This window comes from Myotis daubentonii, chromosome 3 (genome assembly GCF_963259705.1).
Source record: "Myotis daubentonii chromosome 3, mMyoDau2.1, whole genome shotgun sequence".
Taxonomy (NCBI): Eukaryota; Metazoa; Chordata; class Mammalia; order Chiroptera; family Vespertilionidae; genus Myotis; species Myotis daubentonii.
In genome coordinates, this window is record NC_081842.1 from 55,140,103 (window position 1) to 55,157,239 (window position 17,137).

The window sequence follows — 17,137 nt, forward strand, 5'->3', positions numbered from 1 at the left end:
AACACAGTTTGGTAGTTTCTTGCAAAACTAAATGTACTCTTACCATATGGTCCAGTGATCACACTCCTTGTTATTTACCCAAAGGAGCTGAAAACTTATGTCCACATACAAACCTACTCACAGATGTTTATAGCAGATGTATTTATAATTATTATAACCTGGAAGCAATAGAAATGTCCCTCAGTAAGCAATGGATGAATAAACGGTGGTGCTCTTGCATCTCGGCCACCGACATGCCATCCAGACTGAGGAAGACCCGAAAACTTCAGGGCCACATGAGCCACGGCCACAGCGGCATCGGCAAGCACAGGAAGCATGGGGAGGGGGGGGGAGCCGCGGTAATGCTGGTGGCTTGCATCATCACAGGATCAACTTCGACAAATATCACCCAGCTGACTTTGGGAAAGTTGGTATGAGGCATTAGCACTTAAAGAGGAACCAGAGCTTCTGCCCAACTGTCAACCTTGATAAACTGTGGACCCTGGTCAGTGAGCAGACCCGGGTAAATGCTACCAAAAGCAAGACTGGAGCTGCTCCTATCACTGATGTGGTGGGATCAGGCTACTACAAAGTTCTGGGGAAGGGAAAGCTCCCAAAGCAGCCTGTCAGTGTGAAGGCCAAGTTCTTTAGCAGCAGAGCTGAGGAGAAGACGAAGGGTGTTGGTGGGGCTTGCGTCCTGGTAGCTTGAAGCTACAGGGAGGGAAGTTCATTAAAATGTCCACAAGTACTTTTGTCTTCTGGACTGAGTGTAGGTCCTTTGGCATCTCTACTTCCCTACCTTTACTTCAAAAACCTCCCTAACAGGTTCTAGCAGTTAGGGTATCAAGGTCTGGGGAAGAAAGCATGCAAGAGATACCACCAACACTTAGAGGCCTTTGGGCCATTTCCTGACTTGAACTTTTCATTTATAAAGTGAGAATGATACCTGTTGGTAAAGTGTCTGTGTGTGTAATAAGTATTAAATAGTTGAAAGGCAAATAAATAGATAAATAGTGGTACATTCAGACAATGAAATGTTATTCAGCACTAAAAAGAAATGAGCTATCATGCCACAAAAAGACGTGGAGGAAATGTAAATGCATGTTACTAAATGAAAGAATTCAATCTGAAAAGGCTACATACCTTATAACTTCAACTATATGACATTCTAGAAAAGGCAAAACACTATGGAAACAGTAAAAAGACAGTGGCTACCAGGTTTTGGAGTGGGGGTAGGATGGAGAGGATGAATAGGTGAAACACAGAGGACTTTTAGGGCAGTGAAACTACTCCATATGCCACTAAAAGGGTAGTGACATGTCATTAAAATTTGTCCAAACCATAGACTGTTTAAGAGTGAACCCTAATGTAAACTGTGCACTTTGGATAATAATGATGTATCAATGCAGGTTCATCCGTTGTAACAAATGTGCCACTCTGGTGGGGAATGCTGAGAGTGGGAGAGGCTATACACGAGAGAAGGCAGAGAGTTTATGGGAAATCTCTGTACCTTCTGCTCAATTTGGCTAAGAACTTAAAACTGCTCTAAAAAATAAAGTCTATTAAAAAAATGTTAGGTTCATTTAATAAATCACTTTTGGCCGAAACCAGTTTGGCTCAGTGGATAGAGCGTCGGCCTGCGGACTGAGAGGTCCCGGGTTCGATTCTGGTTGGGGGCATGTGCCTGGGTTGCGGGCACATCCCCGGTGGGAGATGTGCAGGAGGCAGCCGATCGATGTTTCTCTCTCATCGATGTTTCTAACTCTCTATCTCTCTCCCTTCCTCTCTGTAAAAAATCAATAAAATATATTTTTAAAAAATAAAATAAAATAAACCACTTTTGGGGGGAAATCAGTAGAAAAGAAAAATTGGCTAGTAAAAAGTAGATAAATTTAGGCATTCTCCACAAACTATAGGCCAAAATAAATTCCAGCTGAATTAAAGAGCTAAATAAAAAGGAGGAAGAGGCCCTAACCGGTTTGGCTCAGCGGATAGCGCATCGGCCTGCGGACTGAAGGGTCCCAGGTTCGATTCCGGTCAAGGGCATGTACCTTGGTTGTGGGCACATCCCCTGTAGGGGGTGTGCAGGAGGCAGCTGATGGATGTTTCTCTCTCATTGATGTTTCTCTCTATCCCTCTCCCTTCCTCTCTGTAAAAAATCAATAAAATATATATATTTTTTTTAATTAAATCTTTATTGTTCAGATTATTACATTTGTTCCTTTTTTTCCCCCCCATAACTCCCCTCCTCCTAGTTCCCGCCCTACCCTCCGCCCTCACTCCCCACCCACTGTCCTCATCCATAGGTGCACGATTTTTGTCCAGTCTCTTCCCACATCTCCCACACCCCTTTCCCCCCCAAGAATATTCAGTCCATTCCCTTTCTATGTCCCTGATTCTATTATAATCAACAGTTTATTCTGTTCATCAGATTATTTATTCACTTGATTTTTAGATTCACTTGTTGATAGATGCATATTTGTTGTTCATAATTTGTATCTTTACCTTTTTCTTCCTCTTCCTCTTCTTAAAGGATACCTTTCAGCATTTCATATAATCCTGGTTTGGTGGTGATGAACTCTTTTAGCTTTTCCTTATCTGTGAAGCTCTTTATCTGACCTTCAATTCTGAATGATAGCTTTGCTGGATAAAGTAATCTTGGTTGTAGGTTCTTGGTATTCATCACTTTGAATATTTCTTGCCACTCCCTTCTGGCCTGCAAAGTTTCTGTTGAGAAATCAGCTGACAGTCGTATGGGTATTCCCTTGTAGGTAACTGAGTTTCTTTCTCTTGCTGTTTTTAAGATTCTCTCTTTATCTTTTGCTCTTGGCATTTTAATGATGATGTGTCTTGGTGTGGTCCTCTTTGGATTCCTTTTGTTTGGGGTTCTCCGCGCTTCTTGGACCTGTAAGTCCATTTCTTTCACCAGGTGGGGGAAGTTTTCTGTCATTATTTCTTCAAATAGGTTTTCAATATCTTGCTCTCTCTCATCTTCTGGCACCCCTATAATTCTGATGTTGGTACGCTTGAAGCTGTCCCAGAGGCTCCTTACACTATCCTCGCATTTTTGGATTCTTTTTTCATTTTGCTTTTCCGGTTGGATGTTTTTTGCTTTCTCGCATTTCAAATCATTGACTTGATTCTTGCGCTCCTCTGGTCTGCTGTCAGGCGTCTGTATAATATTCGTTATTTCAGTCCGTGTGTGCTTAATTTCTAGTTGGTTCCCCAATATAAGATCGAGGGTCTTATTAGTTTTCGTGTAGATCTCATTAAGTTTATCGGCAGCTTCTAAACAGTTCTTGAGAGATCTTAAAAGTGTGGTTCTGAACTCTATTTCTTCCATTGACAATTTTGTCCTGTTTCTTTGTCTCCGCATTTTGTTATGCTTCCTTGGTGCACCCCCTAGTGGTCTTTGTTCGCAGTCTTATAGATAAATCTTGATTGCTGTAGCTAATTCCAGGGAGGGTTTGACCTTCAGGCCAAGTGGCTATGAGATTCAGCTGTGTCAGCGGTGAGAGAACTTCTGTCCTCTAGGGAGGTGCTAATCTAGCCTTTGCCTGAGGCTATCCGGCAAATGCCTCTGTGCAGGGCTTGGGCAGGGCGGGTCGCACAGGATCAACAGCGTGGGCCGGAGAGAGCAGTTATGGCGGCTCTCAGTCCTGTCCCCAGGGGCTCTGCCTCTCTGAGTCCCAGCACCCGCTGCAAAGCTCGGAGAGAAAGCTGCACTCGCTCTGACCGAAGCCAGACAGTCCCGCTTCTCCCGCCTGAGTCTGGGTCCCTAAAGACTCGCCCGGATCTGGAGCTCAGAGTCTGCGACTCCCTCCCGATTGAAAACAACAACCGCGCCCTCCGCAGCCAGCCCGCTCCGCGCACTCCACACCTCAGAATTTGACTTCAGCACTGCGCCTCCTCTGAGTGTCCGTATGCGTTTCTCTTTCCTCCTAGTTGTAGGACTTCCACTCAGCCAGCGCCCCTGTGGTTCTGGGTGATGTCCCTTCCGTTTTTTGGTTTCACTTTTGAAGTAGTTGTTCAAAGCAGCAAACTCCGGCGTTAACCTATGCCGCCATCTTGGTTCTCCCCAATAAAATATATATTAAAAAAAAAAAAAGGAGGAAGAGGAGAAGGAGGAGGAGGAGGAGGAGGAGGAGGAGGAGGAGGAGAAGAAGAAGGAAGAGGAGGGGGAAAAAAACCCTATACATCCCACAAGAGAAAAAAGAAGTAAGAATATTGGATTTTTTAATTAAAAATGTCTTCAATGTATAAAAGCACAAGTATACATATCAAAAAGGAAGAGATAGAGGCATAAATTTTAAATTTCTGTAAATAAAATTTTAAATGAATGTTCAGTATTTTTATAATAGCAAAAAATATGAAATGTAAACAACTTGAACATTTATCAGTATGGTACTGATTAAAAAATTACGGTAGTACATTCACGCATGTAATATTATATATACACATTAAAAATTATGCTGCCTGGCAAGCATGGCTCAGTGGTTGAGCATCGACCTATGAATCAGGAGGTCACTGTTTGATTCCTGGTCAGAGCACATGCCTGAGTTGTGGGCTCAATCCCCAGTAGGGGGCATGCAGGAGGCAGGTGATCAATGATTCTTTCTCATCATTGATGTTTCGATCTCTCTCTCCCTCTCCCTTCCTCTCTGAAATCAATAAGATATATTGATTTGGTTTTTGCCCTATAGCCAAAGACTATGGAATAAATGCAATTTTAGATGTTTTGAATTAAAACAAAATGTTTGAGTGATATATCTTATCACCGTTTAATAAATCAATCAGCTAATGATTCAGATCATGAAGTATAAGAAGGCTTTTCCTGTTATAAAAAAATGATATAGGCCTGGCTGGGTGGTTAGAGGTCTCACATAAATTATTTTTCTTTCTCTCTCCCACTTCCTCCCTCCCCTTCACTCTCTCTCTAAAAAAATAAAGAAGAAAAAAAAGAAAAAAATCAATAGAGAAAATATCCTTAGGGGCAGATTTAAAAAGAGTGTCAAAAGACAAACTAGGAAAAAAGTATTTATAACTCACATTACAGACAAAGGACAAATTTTCTTTTTTATTAAATTAAATGTATTGGGGTGACATTGGTTAACACAGTATATAAGTTTCAAGTGTATAATTCTATCATATATCATCTGTATTTTTCACAGTATGCTCACCACTAATTTTCTTAATAAACTAAAAATCTAAGGAAAATGGGGGAAATAAAAAAAAATTCACAGAAAAAAAATTGAAGGGCTCTTATAAACATCTTTCATAGTAAGAGAAACATAACTTTTCACCAATTAGATTGGCAATAGTTAGTTTAGTAACACCCTGTATTGGCAACAGTATAAAGAATTACTGGTAGATGCTCATGCATTGGTGAGGGTATAAACAGACATAACTTGCTAGAAGGTAATTTAGCAACAACTATCAAAACTGAAAAGCACATAGCCTTGTGAAAACTCGGGTGAACCTAAGAACAGTGGGCACGGGTTTGGTGGCTGGAGAGGCTGCACTGCTGTATTTTGACCAAGGTTATGAGGTGCCTGGTGTGCGGGAAGGACTGCGGGGCTGGTGGAGAAACAAACTCACAGACATCAACCTACAAAGAACTACCTGACAGACCCGTGTTATTCTGCTTTTGAAACCAACAGAATGAGAAATAAATTTGAAAGACTGGCTGTTCGTCAACCAATTGCATTGCTCAGTATAAAACTACATGAACTTCCAGCCCCTTCCTCGGGTCAGAAAAATGTTGTTGCTGCATGGAAAGAATGTGTAAACAATTCTGTAGCCCAGTTAGAGCATCAAGCGGTTTTAATTGAGAATCCAGAACTAATGTCACAGCATGGATGCAATGCCTGGGAAATATATAATAAAAATCTAGTTCACATGATTGAACATGCACAGAAAGAGCTCCAGAAGTTAAGGAAACATATTCAAGATTTAAACTGGGAGCAAAGGAACATGCAACTCACAGCTGGATCTAAATTAAGAGAAATGTAGTCAAATTGGGTATCCCTGGTCAGTAAGAATTATGAGATTGAAAGGACTATTGTGCACTTAGAAAATGAAGTCTTTCAAATAAAGCAGCAACATGGAGAGGCCAACAAAGAAAACATCCGACAAGACTTCTGGAAAGACAAATTAATTTGGTGGGTAGAAAGGAAAGCAAGTTGGGCTTTCACAGAAGGTCAAGCACCTTAACTATGAAGGATAACAGCATCTTATGGGAATCACCAGTGGTTAAATGTTTAGAAACCATAGAATATTGACTAGTATATTCTACTAGAGGCCCAGTGCACGAAATTCATGCACAGGCGGGGGCGGGGAGGTCCTCTCAGCCCAGCCTGCACCCTCTCCAATCTGGGACCCCTCAGGAGATGTCCGATCCCTGGGATTGGGCCTAACTCAGCAGTCGGACATCCCTCTCACAATCCGGGACCGCTGGCTCCTAACTGCTCACCTGTCTGCCTGCCTGATTGCCCCTAACTGTCCCCCCTGCCAGCCTGATCACCCCTAACCGCCTCTGCCTGCTGGCCTCATTGCCCCCAACTGCCTCCCCTGCAGGCCTGGTTGCCCCCAACTGCCCCACCCTGCTGGCCTGGTCGCCCCTTACTGCCCACTCCCGCCGGCCTGATCGCCCCCAACTGCCCCCCTCTGCCGGCCTGGTCGCCCCACATAGCCTGCTGTTCAGTCGTTTGGTTGTCTCCCACTAACCCCCCTGCTGGCCTTGTTGCTCCATGCAGCCTGCTGTTCAGTTGTCCGTCTGGTTGTTTCGGTCGTGACAGCCCCTGGCTTTTTATATATTAGGATTTGTATATGAACAAAACCACAAATTTCAACTTGGTGGTAAAAACAAGAAAAGAAAAGCACATGCCCTTTAGCCTAACAATTCTATGTCTAGGAATATAGTAAAGGACCAACTGACCTATATACAAGGTTCTTCACTGTAGCATTATTATTAATAGCAAATGACTGAAAGCAATTTGAATGTCCACTACCAGGAGACCGGTTAAATAAATTATGGTATACATATACAATGAAACATTACAAAGTGACAGCTGTCAGAAAGAATGAAGCTCTTTAACAATTTTATTTATTTTTAATATATTGTTATTGATTTCAGAGAGGAAAGGAGAGGGAGAGAAAGATAGAAGCATCAATGATGACAGAGAATCATTGATCGGCTGCCCCCTGCACACCCGCACTGGGGATTGAGCTGGCAACCTGGGCATGTGCCCTGACCAGGAATCGAACCATAATCTCCTGGTTCATAGGTCTATGCTCAACCGCTGAGCCATGCCAGTTGGATTAACTATTTTAAATAAATTATAAGATATATCACATGAGAAAAGCAAGGTGCAGAATAGTGGTTATAGTGTCCTTTTATTTATGTGAAAAGTCAGGTGTAGCAAAGAAAATTATGTATTCATATTTACTTTTTTTTAAATATATTTTATTGATTTTTTACAGAGAGGAAGGGAGAGAGATAGAGAGTTAGAAACATCGATGAGAGAGAAACATCGATCAGCTGCCTCCTGCACATCTCCCACCGGGGATGTGCCCGCAACCCAGGCACATGCCCCCGACCGGAATCGAACCCGGGACCTCTCAGTCCGCAGGCCGACGCTCTATCCACTGAGCCAAACCGGTTTCGGCCATATTTACTTTTATAAGCATAAAAATTCTCTGGAAGGAAATTGGTAAATAGTAGTTACCTATGGGATCAGAAGGAAACGAAGCATTTTACTGGATATGGTTTTATACTTTTTGTTTTTTTAACCATATAAATGTGTTGTCCATTTAAAGAATTAAATATTGCCTGGCTGGTGCGGCTCTGTGGTTGAGTGTCAGTCGACCCACGAACCAGAAAATCGCGGTTCAATTCCTGGTCAGGGCACATGCCTGGGTTTTCAGGCTCAATCCCTAGTGTGGGGTGTGCAGGAGGCAGTCAATCAATGATTCTCTCTCATCACTGATGTTTCTATCTCTCTCTCCCTTTCCCTTCCTCTCTCTAAAATCAATAAAAATATACTTTTTAAAAAAATAAATAAATAATAATGAAATATTTTAGAACAAGTTATGGAGTGATATATACAGTACAATCTTAATATTTTAAAAAGCATATAAATGCACAGAAAAAAATAATAAAATCTACCAAAATATTAAAGAGTGATTGTTATTGCTATGGGGGGACTAAAAGATAGCCTAGATGAAGGCTGTCAAAAAAAATGAGATTTTCTAAGAAAATGGTCATTTACAGCTTTCCTAAGGCGCTGATTAAAAAAATACGTAATACACATTCCATAACACATCCTTATGAAAGCACAAAAGAAATGACCCACATGAATCATTATACCCCTCCCCCTCTCCAAGGGCAAATAGCCTCTTGATGACGCAGCAGCCTTTGAAAGCCTTAGTCTTTAGGGAGGAAATGAAAGGGAAAAACAAGTCCTTGACACAGACTTCAATGTTTAGGTCTTTATAAGGCAGAACAGAGCAGTGGCGAAATGAAAATGAACCTCTGGTTTTTATTCTTCCCACTAGGACCTATAGCGAGTGAGAGTGAGTGAGTGAGTGAGTGAGTGTATGGCTTATTTGAGAATTTCTTTGACTTCCCTATTTCATCATGGCACATTTTCTCTTCCTGGCACTGATGGTAAAATTGTCCTGTAATATGGTTAACTGATTACTCTAGATGACATTGTAAAATTAGTAATAGAATCCTTTTGCTACCAAGACACAGGTACTTTAGCTACTAGAAGGCAGGGCCACTAATCTGGTAGCTATTTTGGTCATCAGTCTGGGAAACTTGTACTGAGCTTTGTAAAAGATATTGGCATGATTCCCAAGTTTCTAACTTGGAATACTGAGTAGCTGGCAATGTCACAAATTAGTATTAAAAATACCAGGAGGAAGGGCAAACTCATGGGAGAATGTAAGTTTGTTTTGGGTCATACTGTGCTTAGCCTGTAGGACAGCCAGCCAGATAATATATAGCCGACAGCTAGTCTTGTAGACCTGGAGTTCAGCAGAGATGTGTGAGCCTAAACAATGCAAGTAGATAAGACTGCTTCAGGAAAATGAACAAAATAAGAAGAGATAAGGACATAAGACAGAACCCCATTAAAAGCTAAAATCCAAGAGGAAGAGATTCCAGGGAAAGAAACTAAAAAAGAGTGGTCACAGAAGTCAGAGGTCTCCATGACATAATAAAATAATAATGCCTGATGGTGGTCAATAGTGAAGAACATAAGACAGCGCTCAAAGGAGAAATATGTTAATTGGATTTGATAACATGGATGTCATTTTTACTTAAATTTTAGTACCAAGATCATCAGTGGTAAGGGAAGAAGGCAGATTGCAGTGGGTTAACTTATTTGTTTTGTAAATTCCAATGTTCATAATTATTTTTGCCATAGGACTACAAGACAGTTAACTTGAAAGTTAAAAAAAAAAAGGAACACTTATTAACTACCTCCTATGTGCCGTGAACTTCAGTAGGCAAATTTGTATGCTTTTACATTTAATCTTTCCATCAAATGTTATGATATAAATAACATTATCCTAATTTTTACAGATGACAAAAGCAATTACCTAATAGTTAAGACTAATAATTTCTCATGTTTTTCTAAAGCTTTTCACGTATTATCTCATTTAATGCTCACAACAATCCTATGAGGTGGGTACCAGTGTTATCTCATCATTTTACAAATGAGGAAACAGAGGCACAGAGAGTTATATAACTTACCACACAGTGGTAAAGCTAAGATTAAAATATGAGAAGTCTGACTCAGAAGTCTATAATTATAACTATGATGTCATTTTTTTCCCCCAAGGACCTGAGCAATGAGTCTGGATGTAAAATCCAGGTGCTGACTAATTCTAAAGACTTTTGTCAGATTGCTATACAATGTTGCCTCCATATTCCTAGAATGGTGTTTTAATAATGAAGATCATTAAGAACAATTCTTTAAAGGATAAAAAAAAATTCCCATCTTTAAAACTAATTAAAACAGAAAGCCTCATTTTCAGAACTTACTCTGAATAAAGAAAATCTAACCTAAGCCAACTTTCCCACTAAATTATAAAAATCCAATAGGGCCCTAGCTGGTTTGGCTCAGTGGATAGAGCATCGGCCTGCAGACTGAAGGGTCCCAGGTTCGATTCCAGTCAAGGGCACATGTCTGGGATGTGGGCTTGATCCCCAGTATGGGGCATGCAGGAGGCAGCCGATCAATGATTCCCTCTCATCATTGATGTTTCTATCTCTCTCTCCCCTCTTCCTTCCTCTCTGAAATCAATAAAAATATTTTTTAAAATAAAAAAATAAAAATCAGCCGAAACCGGTTTGGCTCAGTGGATAGAGCGTCGGCCTGCGGACTGAGAGGTCCCAGGTTCGATTCCGGTCAAGGGCATGTACCTGGGTTGCAGGCACATCCCCAGTAGGAGATGTGCAGGAGGCAGCTGATCGATGTTTCTCTCTCATCGATGTTTCTGACTCTCTATCTCTCTCCCTTCCTCTCTGTAAAAAATCAATAAAATATATTTTTTTAAAAAAGGAAAAAAAAATCTAATAGGAACATTGGTTTAAAGAGGTAATATACACAGACTTTTAGAAGGGAGGGTAGCAAAGTAAATCCTATCAACTATAAATACCTTAATATCAATTCACTGATTAGATCTTTTCCAATGTGACTGCTAGTTGAGAATAAATTCTGATTTAAAAAAAAAAAAAGGTAACCCTGGCTCAGGGGAAAGAGCTCCAGGGAAAAATACTGGGCTCTGATAGGAAAGAGCATGAGTATTTGGGAATACACAATTAGGCACATAGTTGTGAGGTTTGGTTTTTATTTTTTTATTTTTATAAAGACTTTTTTATTGGGCCCTGGCTGGGTAGCTCAGTTGGTTAGAGTGTTGTCCTAATACGTCAAGGTTGCAGGTTCGATCCCTAGTCAGGGTACATACAAGAAACAACCAATGAATGCATAAATAAGTGGAATAACACATCAATCTTTCTCTCTCTCTCAAGTCAATAAGTTAAAAAAATGTTTTTTAAATAAATAAATTTTTTTTTATTTGATTTACAGAGAGAAAGGAAGGGGGAGAGAGAGAAACATCCACATGAAAGCAAAACATTGCTCGGCTGCCTTCTGCACGCCCCCTATTAGGGGTAGAGCCTGCAACACAGGCATGTGCCCTGACCAGAAATCAAACAGGCAACTTTTCGGTGCATGGGAGGACACCCAACCAACTGAGCCACACTGGCCAGGACAAGGTTTGATACTTAAAAAGTAGAAGGATACCAGACCAATGAATCACTTGACAAATTTATCCAGACCAAACCTTACTTAAAACACTGCAAATGAAGTAACTGCCAAAGATAAGCAAAAACCATTAAATATTAGCTTCCACTCATTTTCAATACTCACAGTTTATTAGAATGTTTGCGGATATTAAGGAAAATAAACTCAACATCAAAAAGTTTATATTTTTAAAAGTAAGCTATAATTACAACTACTACTCCTAAGTATCAACCAGTTGTCTACAAAATGATATTCATAGGACATTCTAAAAATGACAATAGTCAATAAATATTTCTCAGATGTCTCCTAGGATAATCCTAAGAGGAAAGTCCCAATGACTGTCCTGACCCTAATCCTCGTCATCATATTGTACAGTGCTTCCCTCAAGGGCTCACCGACTAGAGACCTTCATCTTCTCCTTGCCAACAACTTAATGCAACTGTTTCTTTCCAACAACCAATTGGACAAAAAAGAGGGTCTCCGTACCTTGTCATGGATGAGCCCATGATAGAGGATGCTCTGCATGTCCCTGCAAAGCCGTTCCAGGCCACCATACTTGGACCAGACGTTGGGGCTGTTGGCTGACACCAAACCCTCCACAGTGGTCTTCAAATTACCCAGCAACTGCCAGTGCTCCCTCCTGCAAGAGCATCGCCAATACCAATGGTTAGTTAACTTGCTGTACCTAATGCCGATCACGTCAAAGAAGGTCTAAGGCAAGAAACCTTCTGCCCCACATCCTGTCATTCTCTCCCCTATTCATTTTTTACTTGGTCATAAGATCCAATTCTGAGAGGATTGAAGATGTAAAGAACACTAAGATTTAAAAAAAGGAACAACTCACATTTACATGGCATATTATGCTTTGCATGGTGACCTTCACCCACTATCATTCAATCCTCACAAAAGTAGCCGATAACCTATGATTCTGGGAGTATGACCCATCAAGATCCTCTTCTGGACCATGGACAATATATAAAGAGATGTGGACATTTGCTCAACACCAGAAATCTTGTGCCAAACAAAAAAGCAGGAAAAAATATTTCCAGCACTAAATACACATACCTAGATACAAATATTATGGGTAAGTACATAAATTGCCCATGATTTTTAAAAAAATATGTTTTTATTAATTTCAGAGATAGGATGGGTTAGAGAAAGGAAGGGAGAGAGAGAGAAACATCAATGATGATAGAGAATCATTGATCAGCTGCCTCCTGCATACGCACTACTGGGGATTGAGCCTGCAACCTGGGCATGTGCCCTGACCAGTAATGGAACCCTGCCTCCTGGTTCATGGGTTGATACTCAATTACTAAGCCACATAGGCTGGGCTGCCCATGATTTTTCCCCTGTATTTTTTAAAGCTAAAATTGAGATAAAAATATTTTAAGTTTGCACTGAGCCATTTTGGGACATGCCCCCAAATCAGTCAACTATTCTCACATGCCAGGGCTGTGGGCTCAATCCCCTGTAGGGGGTGTGCAGGAGGCAGCTGATCAATGGTTCTCTCTCATCATTGATGTTTCTCTCTCTCTCCTTTCCCTCTCCCTCTCCATTTCTCTCTGAAATCAATAAAAATATATTTTAAAAAAAAAATAAATAAAGCACTTTAGTGGAAAAGTTTAAAAATTGATGCCAGATGATCTTCAAGGTTCCTCTTAAATCCCCAACATTTTCTCAACAGAGTTTCCAACCCATAAAAACTCAAAATCAACTGCAATTGAATGAAAAAAGTTGGATGCACAGAAACAAACTGGATAAGAAAATCATAAGGAGATGAGGCGTCAAATTCCTTCTTTTGGGTTCCCAATTGTTATGCTGGGCACTTTACCTTTCCCCTTAATTTCTTTTTAGCATATGACTGTTTCCTCTTTTTAAGAAGAGTATTGAGAATGGTAATAATTTCTTTAAGGAATTTTTTACCATAACTATTTACATTATTTAAATATCTACAGGTATGCGAGGATTCTGAATTGGAATTCTTTCTATCAGTACTCAAAATGAACCTCTCTTACACATTTTTGTACATTTTCTGAGCATCTTTAAAAAGTAGATGGGTACAGTAAAGGCAGACATATAAAATAAAATGAGTGAAGTTCGATATGGTATATGAGTATCATCTAGAGAGAAAAATGCAGATGGATCTCACTCTGGTCTTCTGATCTGAAAGCCTTGAGATGAAGAATTTATTCAAACTGAGAGACACCGGGCTTTCTTAATCTTATACCATTAAACATCTGAGTCACCAGACTCCCATGTTCTATTTCTTTCTCCACCCCCATTTTTATTGAGATATAATTGACGTATAAATTTATATTAGTTTCAGCACAAAATAAATTTATATTAGTTTCAGCACAAAATAATGATTTGACATATGTAAATATTGCAAACTGATTACTACAATAAGTTTAGTAAATGTTCATCACCTCACATAGTGGTAATTTTTTAATGAGAATTTTAAGACAATCTGTTAGCAACTTTCAAATAAAAATACAGTAGTGTTAACTATAGTCACCATGCTGTATATTACATCCTCAGAACTTATTATTTTTTCTTTTTTCCCCCCTCTCCTCAGAACTCATTTATCTTATGACTGTACCTGTGGACCACCTTTACCCATTTTCCCCATCCCTCCACCCCCACCTCTGGCAACGAACAATCTGTTCTCTGTTGCTATGAGTTTGGGATTTTCAGATTCACATATAAGTGAGATCATACAGTATTTGTCTTTTACTGTCTGACTTATTTCACTTAGCATAATGCCCTCAAGGTCCATCCATGCTGTTGCAAACGGCAAGATTTTCTTCTTTATGGCTTAATAATATTCCATGGTATGTATGTATCAATATCACTTTTACTTTTGTTGTTGTTGTTGTTGTTAATCCTCACCCAAGGATATTTTTCCAATGACTTTTAGAGAGAGTGGAAGGGAGGAGGGGACACAGAGAGAGAAACATCAATGTGAGAGACACACATCAATTGGATGACTCCCGCACAGGCCTCAACAAGGGCTGGGGATCAAACCCGCAACCGAGGTATATGCCCTTGACCAAAATTGAACCTGGGGCCCTTCAGTTCAAGGGCAGACACTCTACCCACTGAGCCAATCTAGCTAGGGCTATCACATTTACTTTATCCATTAATCTGTCAGTGGGCACATAGGTTGCTTCCACATCTTGGCTATTGTAAATAATGCTTCAATTGCTCTGACCGGTTTGGCTCAGTGGATAGAGCGTCAGCCTGAAGACTCAAGGGTCCCAGGTTCGATTCCAGTAAAGGGCATGTACCTTGGTTGCGGGCACATCCCCAGTAGGGGGTGTGCAGGAGGCAGCTGACTGATGTTTCTCTCTCACTGATGTTTCTAACTCTCTATCCCTCTCCCTTCCTCTCTGTAAGAAATCAATAAAATATATTTAAAAATAAATAAATTAATAAACACAGGGGTGCAGATATCTTTTTTTAAATCAATGCATATCTTGAGATAGTGATTTGTTACCTTTAGCTGTATACCCAGAAGGAGAATTGCTGGATCATATAGTTATATTTTAAATATTTTGGGGAATCTCCATACTTTTTCCATTGTGGCTGCACCAATTTATAATCCCACCAGTGGTGCACAAGAATCCCCTTTTCTCCACATCCTCACCAACACTTGTTATATCTTGTCTTTTTGATGCTAGCCCTTCTAACAGGTGTGAGGTGACATCTCATTGTGTGTGTTTTTAAAAATATGTTTTTATTGGTTTGAAAGAGAGAAAGAGAGAGAGAGAGAGAGACATCGATTGGCTACCTTCCATAAACCCCCTACTGGGGATCAAGCCCGCAACCCAGCCAAGTACCCTGACTGGGTATCAAACTGGTGTCCTCTCAGTGCATGGTATGACACTCATCCAACTGAGCCACCCCAGCCAGGGCTCATTGTGGTTCTGATATGCATTTCCCTGGTGATCGGTGATAAGGAAAACTTTTCATGTACCTATTTGCAATTTCCCTGTTCTATTTCTATACCAACTCTGAGAGATACCTCAAGATAACTAAGATGTACACAGGACTGAGGTGGTCATAAAAATGTCACTTATTATTGTACTGTGGGAAACTGCCATTACAGAGGCCAGCTGACTGCCAACTGTCACTGAGGTGACTCTCCATCTCCAGTGCTTCCTCAGAGCTAACCTGACCAGTTCTGACTGATACAGTTTTTACATTCCAACAAGTTACAATCAAGTCTGGCAGGCCTGACAGCCAGTCTGGTTCCTCAAGTTACTATACATATCGGTGTTCTGATTCATTCTATATTGATCTTACAAGCTTACCTGTCAAAGAACATCATGATAAATCCTGAAAGCAGACACCAAGTACCTTATCATCCTAGGACTTAGATTCCAAAATGATGCAAAGAGCACTGACACCCTAGAAACCTTGAGCATTCAGATCTACTGACAACTTCTCTGGACAAAACTAAAGAATGTTTTTTCCCCCACAATAAAGTGTCCCTGAGACACCAAAGCTACAAAAGAATGTGCCTCTTGCTCTAAGATACACCAAAACATTTATATTTGGTGCACGCTCACGTAGAAGAAAAGTAAACCTAAAAAATTTTTTTTATATAGCTAGTCTGTTTAGTGTTTTTACCTTTTTAAGGTCCTTTAATCTAATTATATAGTTATCATTTTCAGAGTTGAAATACTAAATTCAACTGAAGCCCGTACACAGTGGTTGGATTAATCCATTTATACCTGAATCTAACATGCAAATAAGCAGATCACCAAGATAAATCAAATACCCCTCCCCATTTGTTAACCACAGTATTTCCTAGGTTAAACCCATTTGATAGTAATTCTTTGGATGGTATCACCCTGTATTCACATGTAACCTTTATCTGGGCACAGGTCATGACTTTGAAGTTATTAGGTTCAAAGCACCCGTTGCAGAGACACTTCTGCAAATATACAGAGTGTTCTCCTTTATTCAGTATAAATTAAAAGCAGTCTTTCTAAGCTGCTCACCCTGTGCCAAGGAAGAACCAGGCCTAAATGACAAGGGCCAGCATAATCCATCTCTACCTGAATCATTTTCATTAACAAACAGTAAAGCCAATCTCAGAATAAAGTCCTACCTGTTTTCTTTTGGGAGGATTTTGACTACATTCCTCCTTTAAAGAGGAACAGGAATTGCTTAAGCAACTCAAATAAGGATATTCAAGGAAAAACAGTTTTCCTAAATGCCAACTCAGTCTTAAGGGTGCCAAATCACAATCAGCAGTGACACTCAAGGTAGAAACAAAGAAGTTATAAGCAAATGTTATTTTTTAAAGTGTTATACTAAATAAGTAAAATAAATAGTAAATAAGTAATTATGATGCAATTTTATTTTATTTTTAAATATATTTTATTGGTTTTTTTTATAGAGAGGAAGGGAGAGGGATAGAGAGTTAGAAACATCAATGAGAGAGAAACATCGATCAGCTGCCTCCTGCACACCCCCTCCTGGGGATGTGCCCGCAACCAAGGTACATGCCCTTGACCAGAATCGAACCTGGGACCCTTCAGTCTGCAGGCCGATGCTCTATCCACTGAGCCAAACCGGTTAGGGCTGTATGATGCAATTTTAAAGTGAGCCTCAATCCAAGAAATATATATTGGCTTATCTTCAATCCCCAATGCTCTTTTTCATGGTAAAAGGAAATAGCTTCAACTTATTGGCATAGTCCCTCTACAGTGTGTCATTTATGTGAAATGAATAGTGGTATCTACCTGAGATCAGAGTTGAAAATCAGGTTGACTCAAATCAGGCAATGATTTGATCCCTGGAATGTGAGGACAGCTATGTGACATCATCTG

The 17,137-nt window shown here is 40.1% G+C and overlaps 1 protein-coding gene and 2 pseudogenes across 10 annotated transcripts in view; 2 read left to right on the forward strand and 1 right to left on the reverse strand.

The window, feature by feature from the left end:
* The window catches only part of RUBCN (rubicon autophagy regulator), a 67,502-nt gene that overhangs the window by 31,274 nt on the left and 19,091 nt on the right, over positions 1-17,137 (reverse strand). For all 10 annotated transcript variants that reach the window (XM_059687548.1, XM_059687545.1, XM_059687547.1 and 7 more), the window contains exon 2: positions 11,781-11,934. In XM_059687548.1, the coding sequence (XP_059543531.1) occupies positions 11,781-11,819 (39 nt within the window). In that variant the 5' untranslated portion in view covers positions 11,820-11,934. The remainder of the gene's footprint in view (positions 1-11,780; positions 11,935-17,137) is intronic.
* On the forward strand, positions 234-688 carry LOC132229258 (large ribosomal subunit protein uL15-like; annotated as a pseudogene).
* On the forward strand, positions 1,047-6,192 carry LOC132231841 (pre-mRNA-splicing factor SPF27-like; annotated as a pseudogene).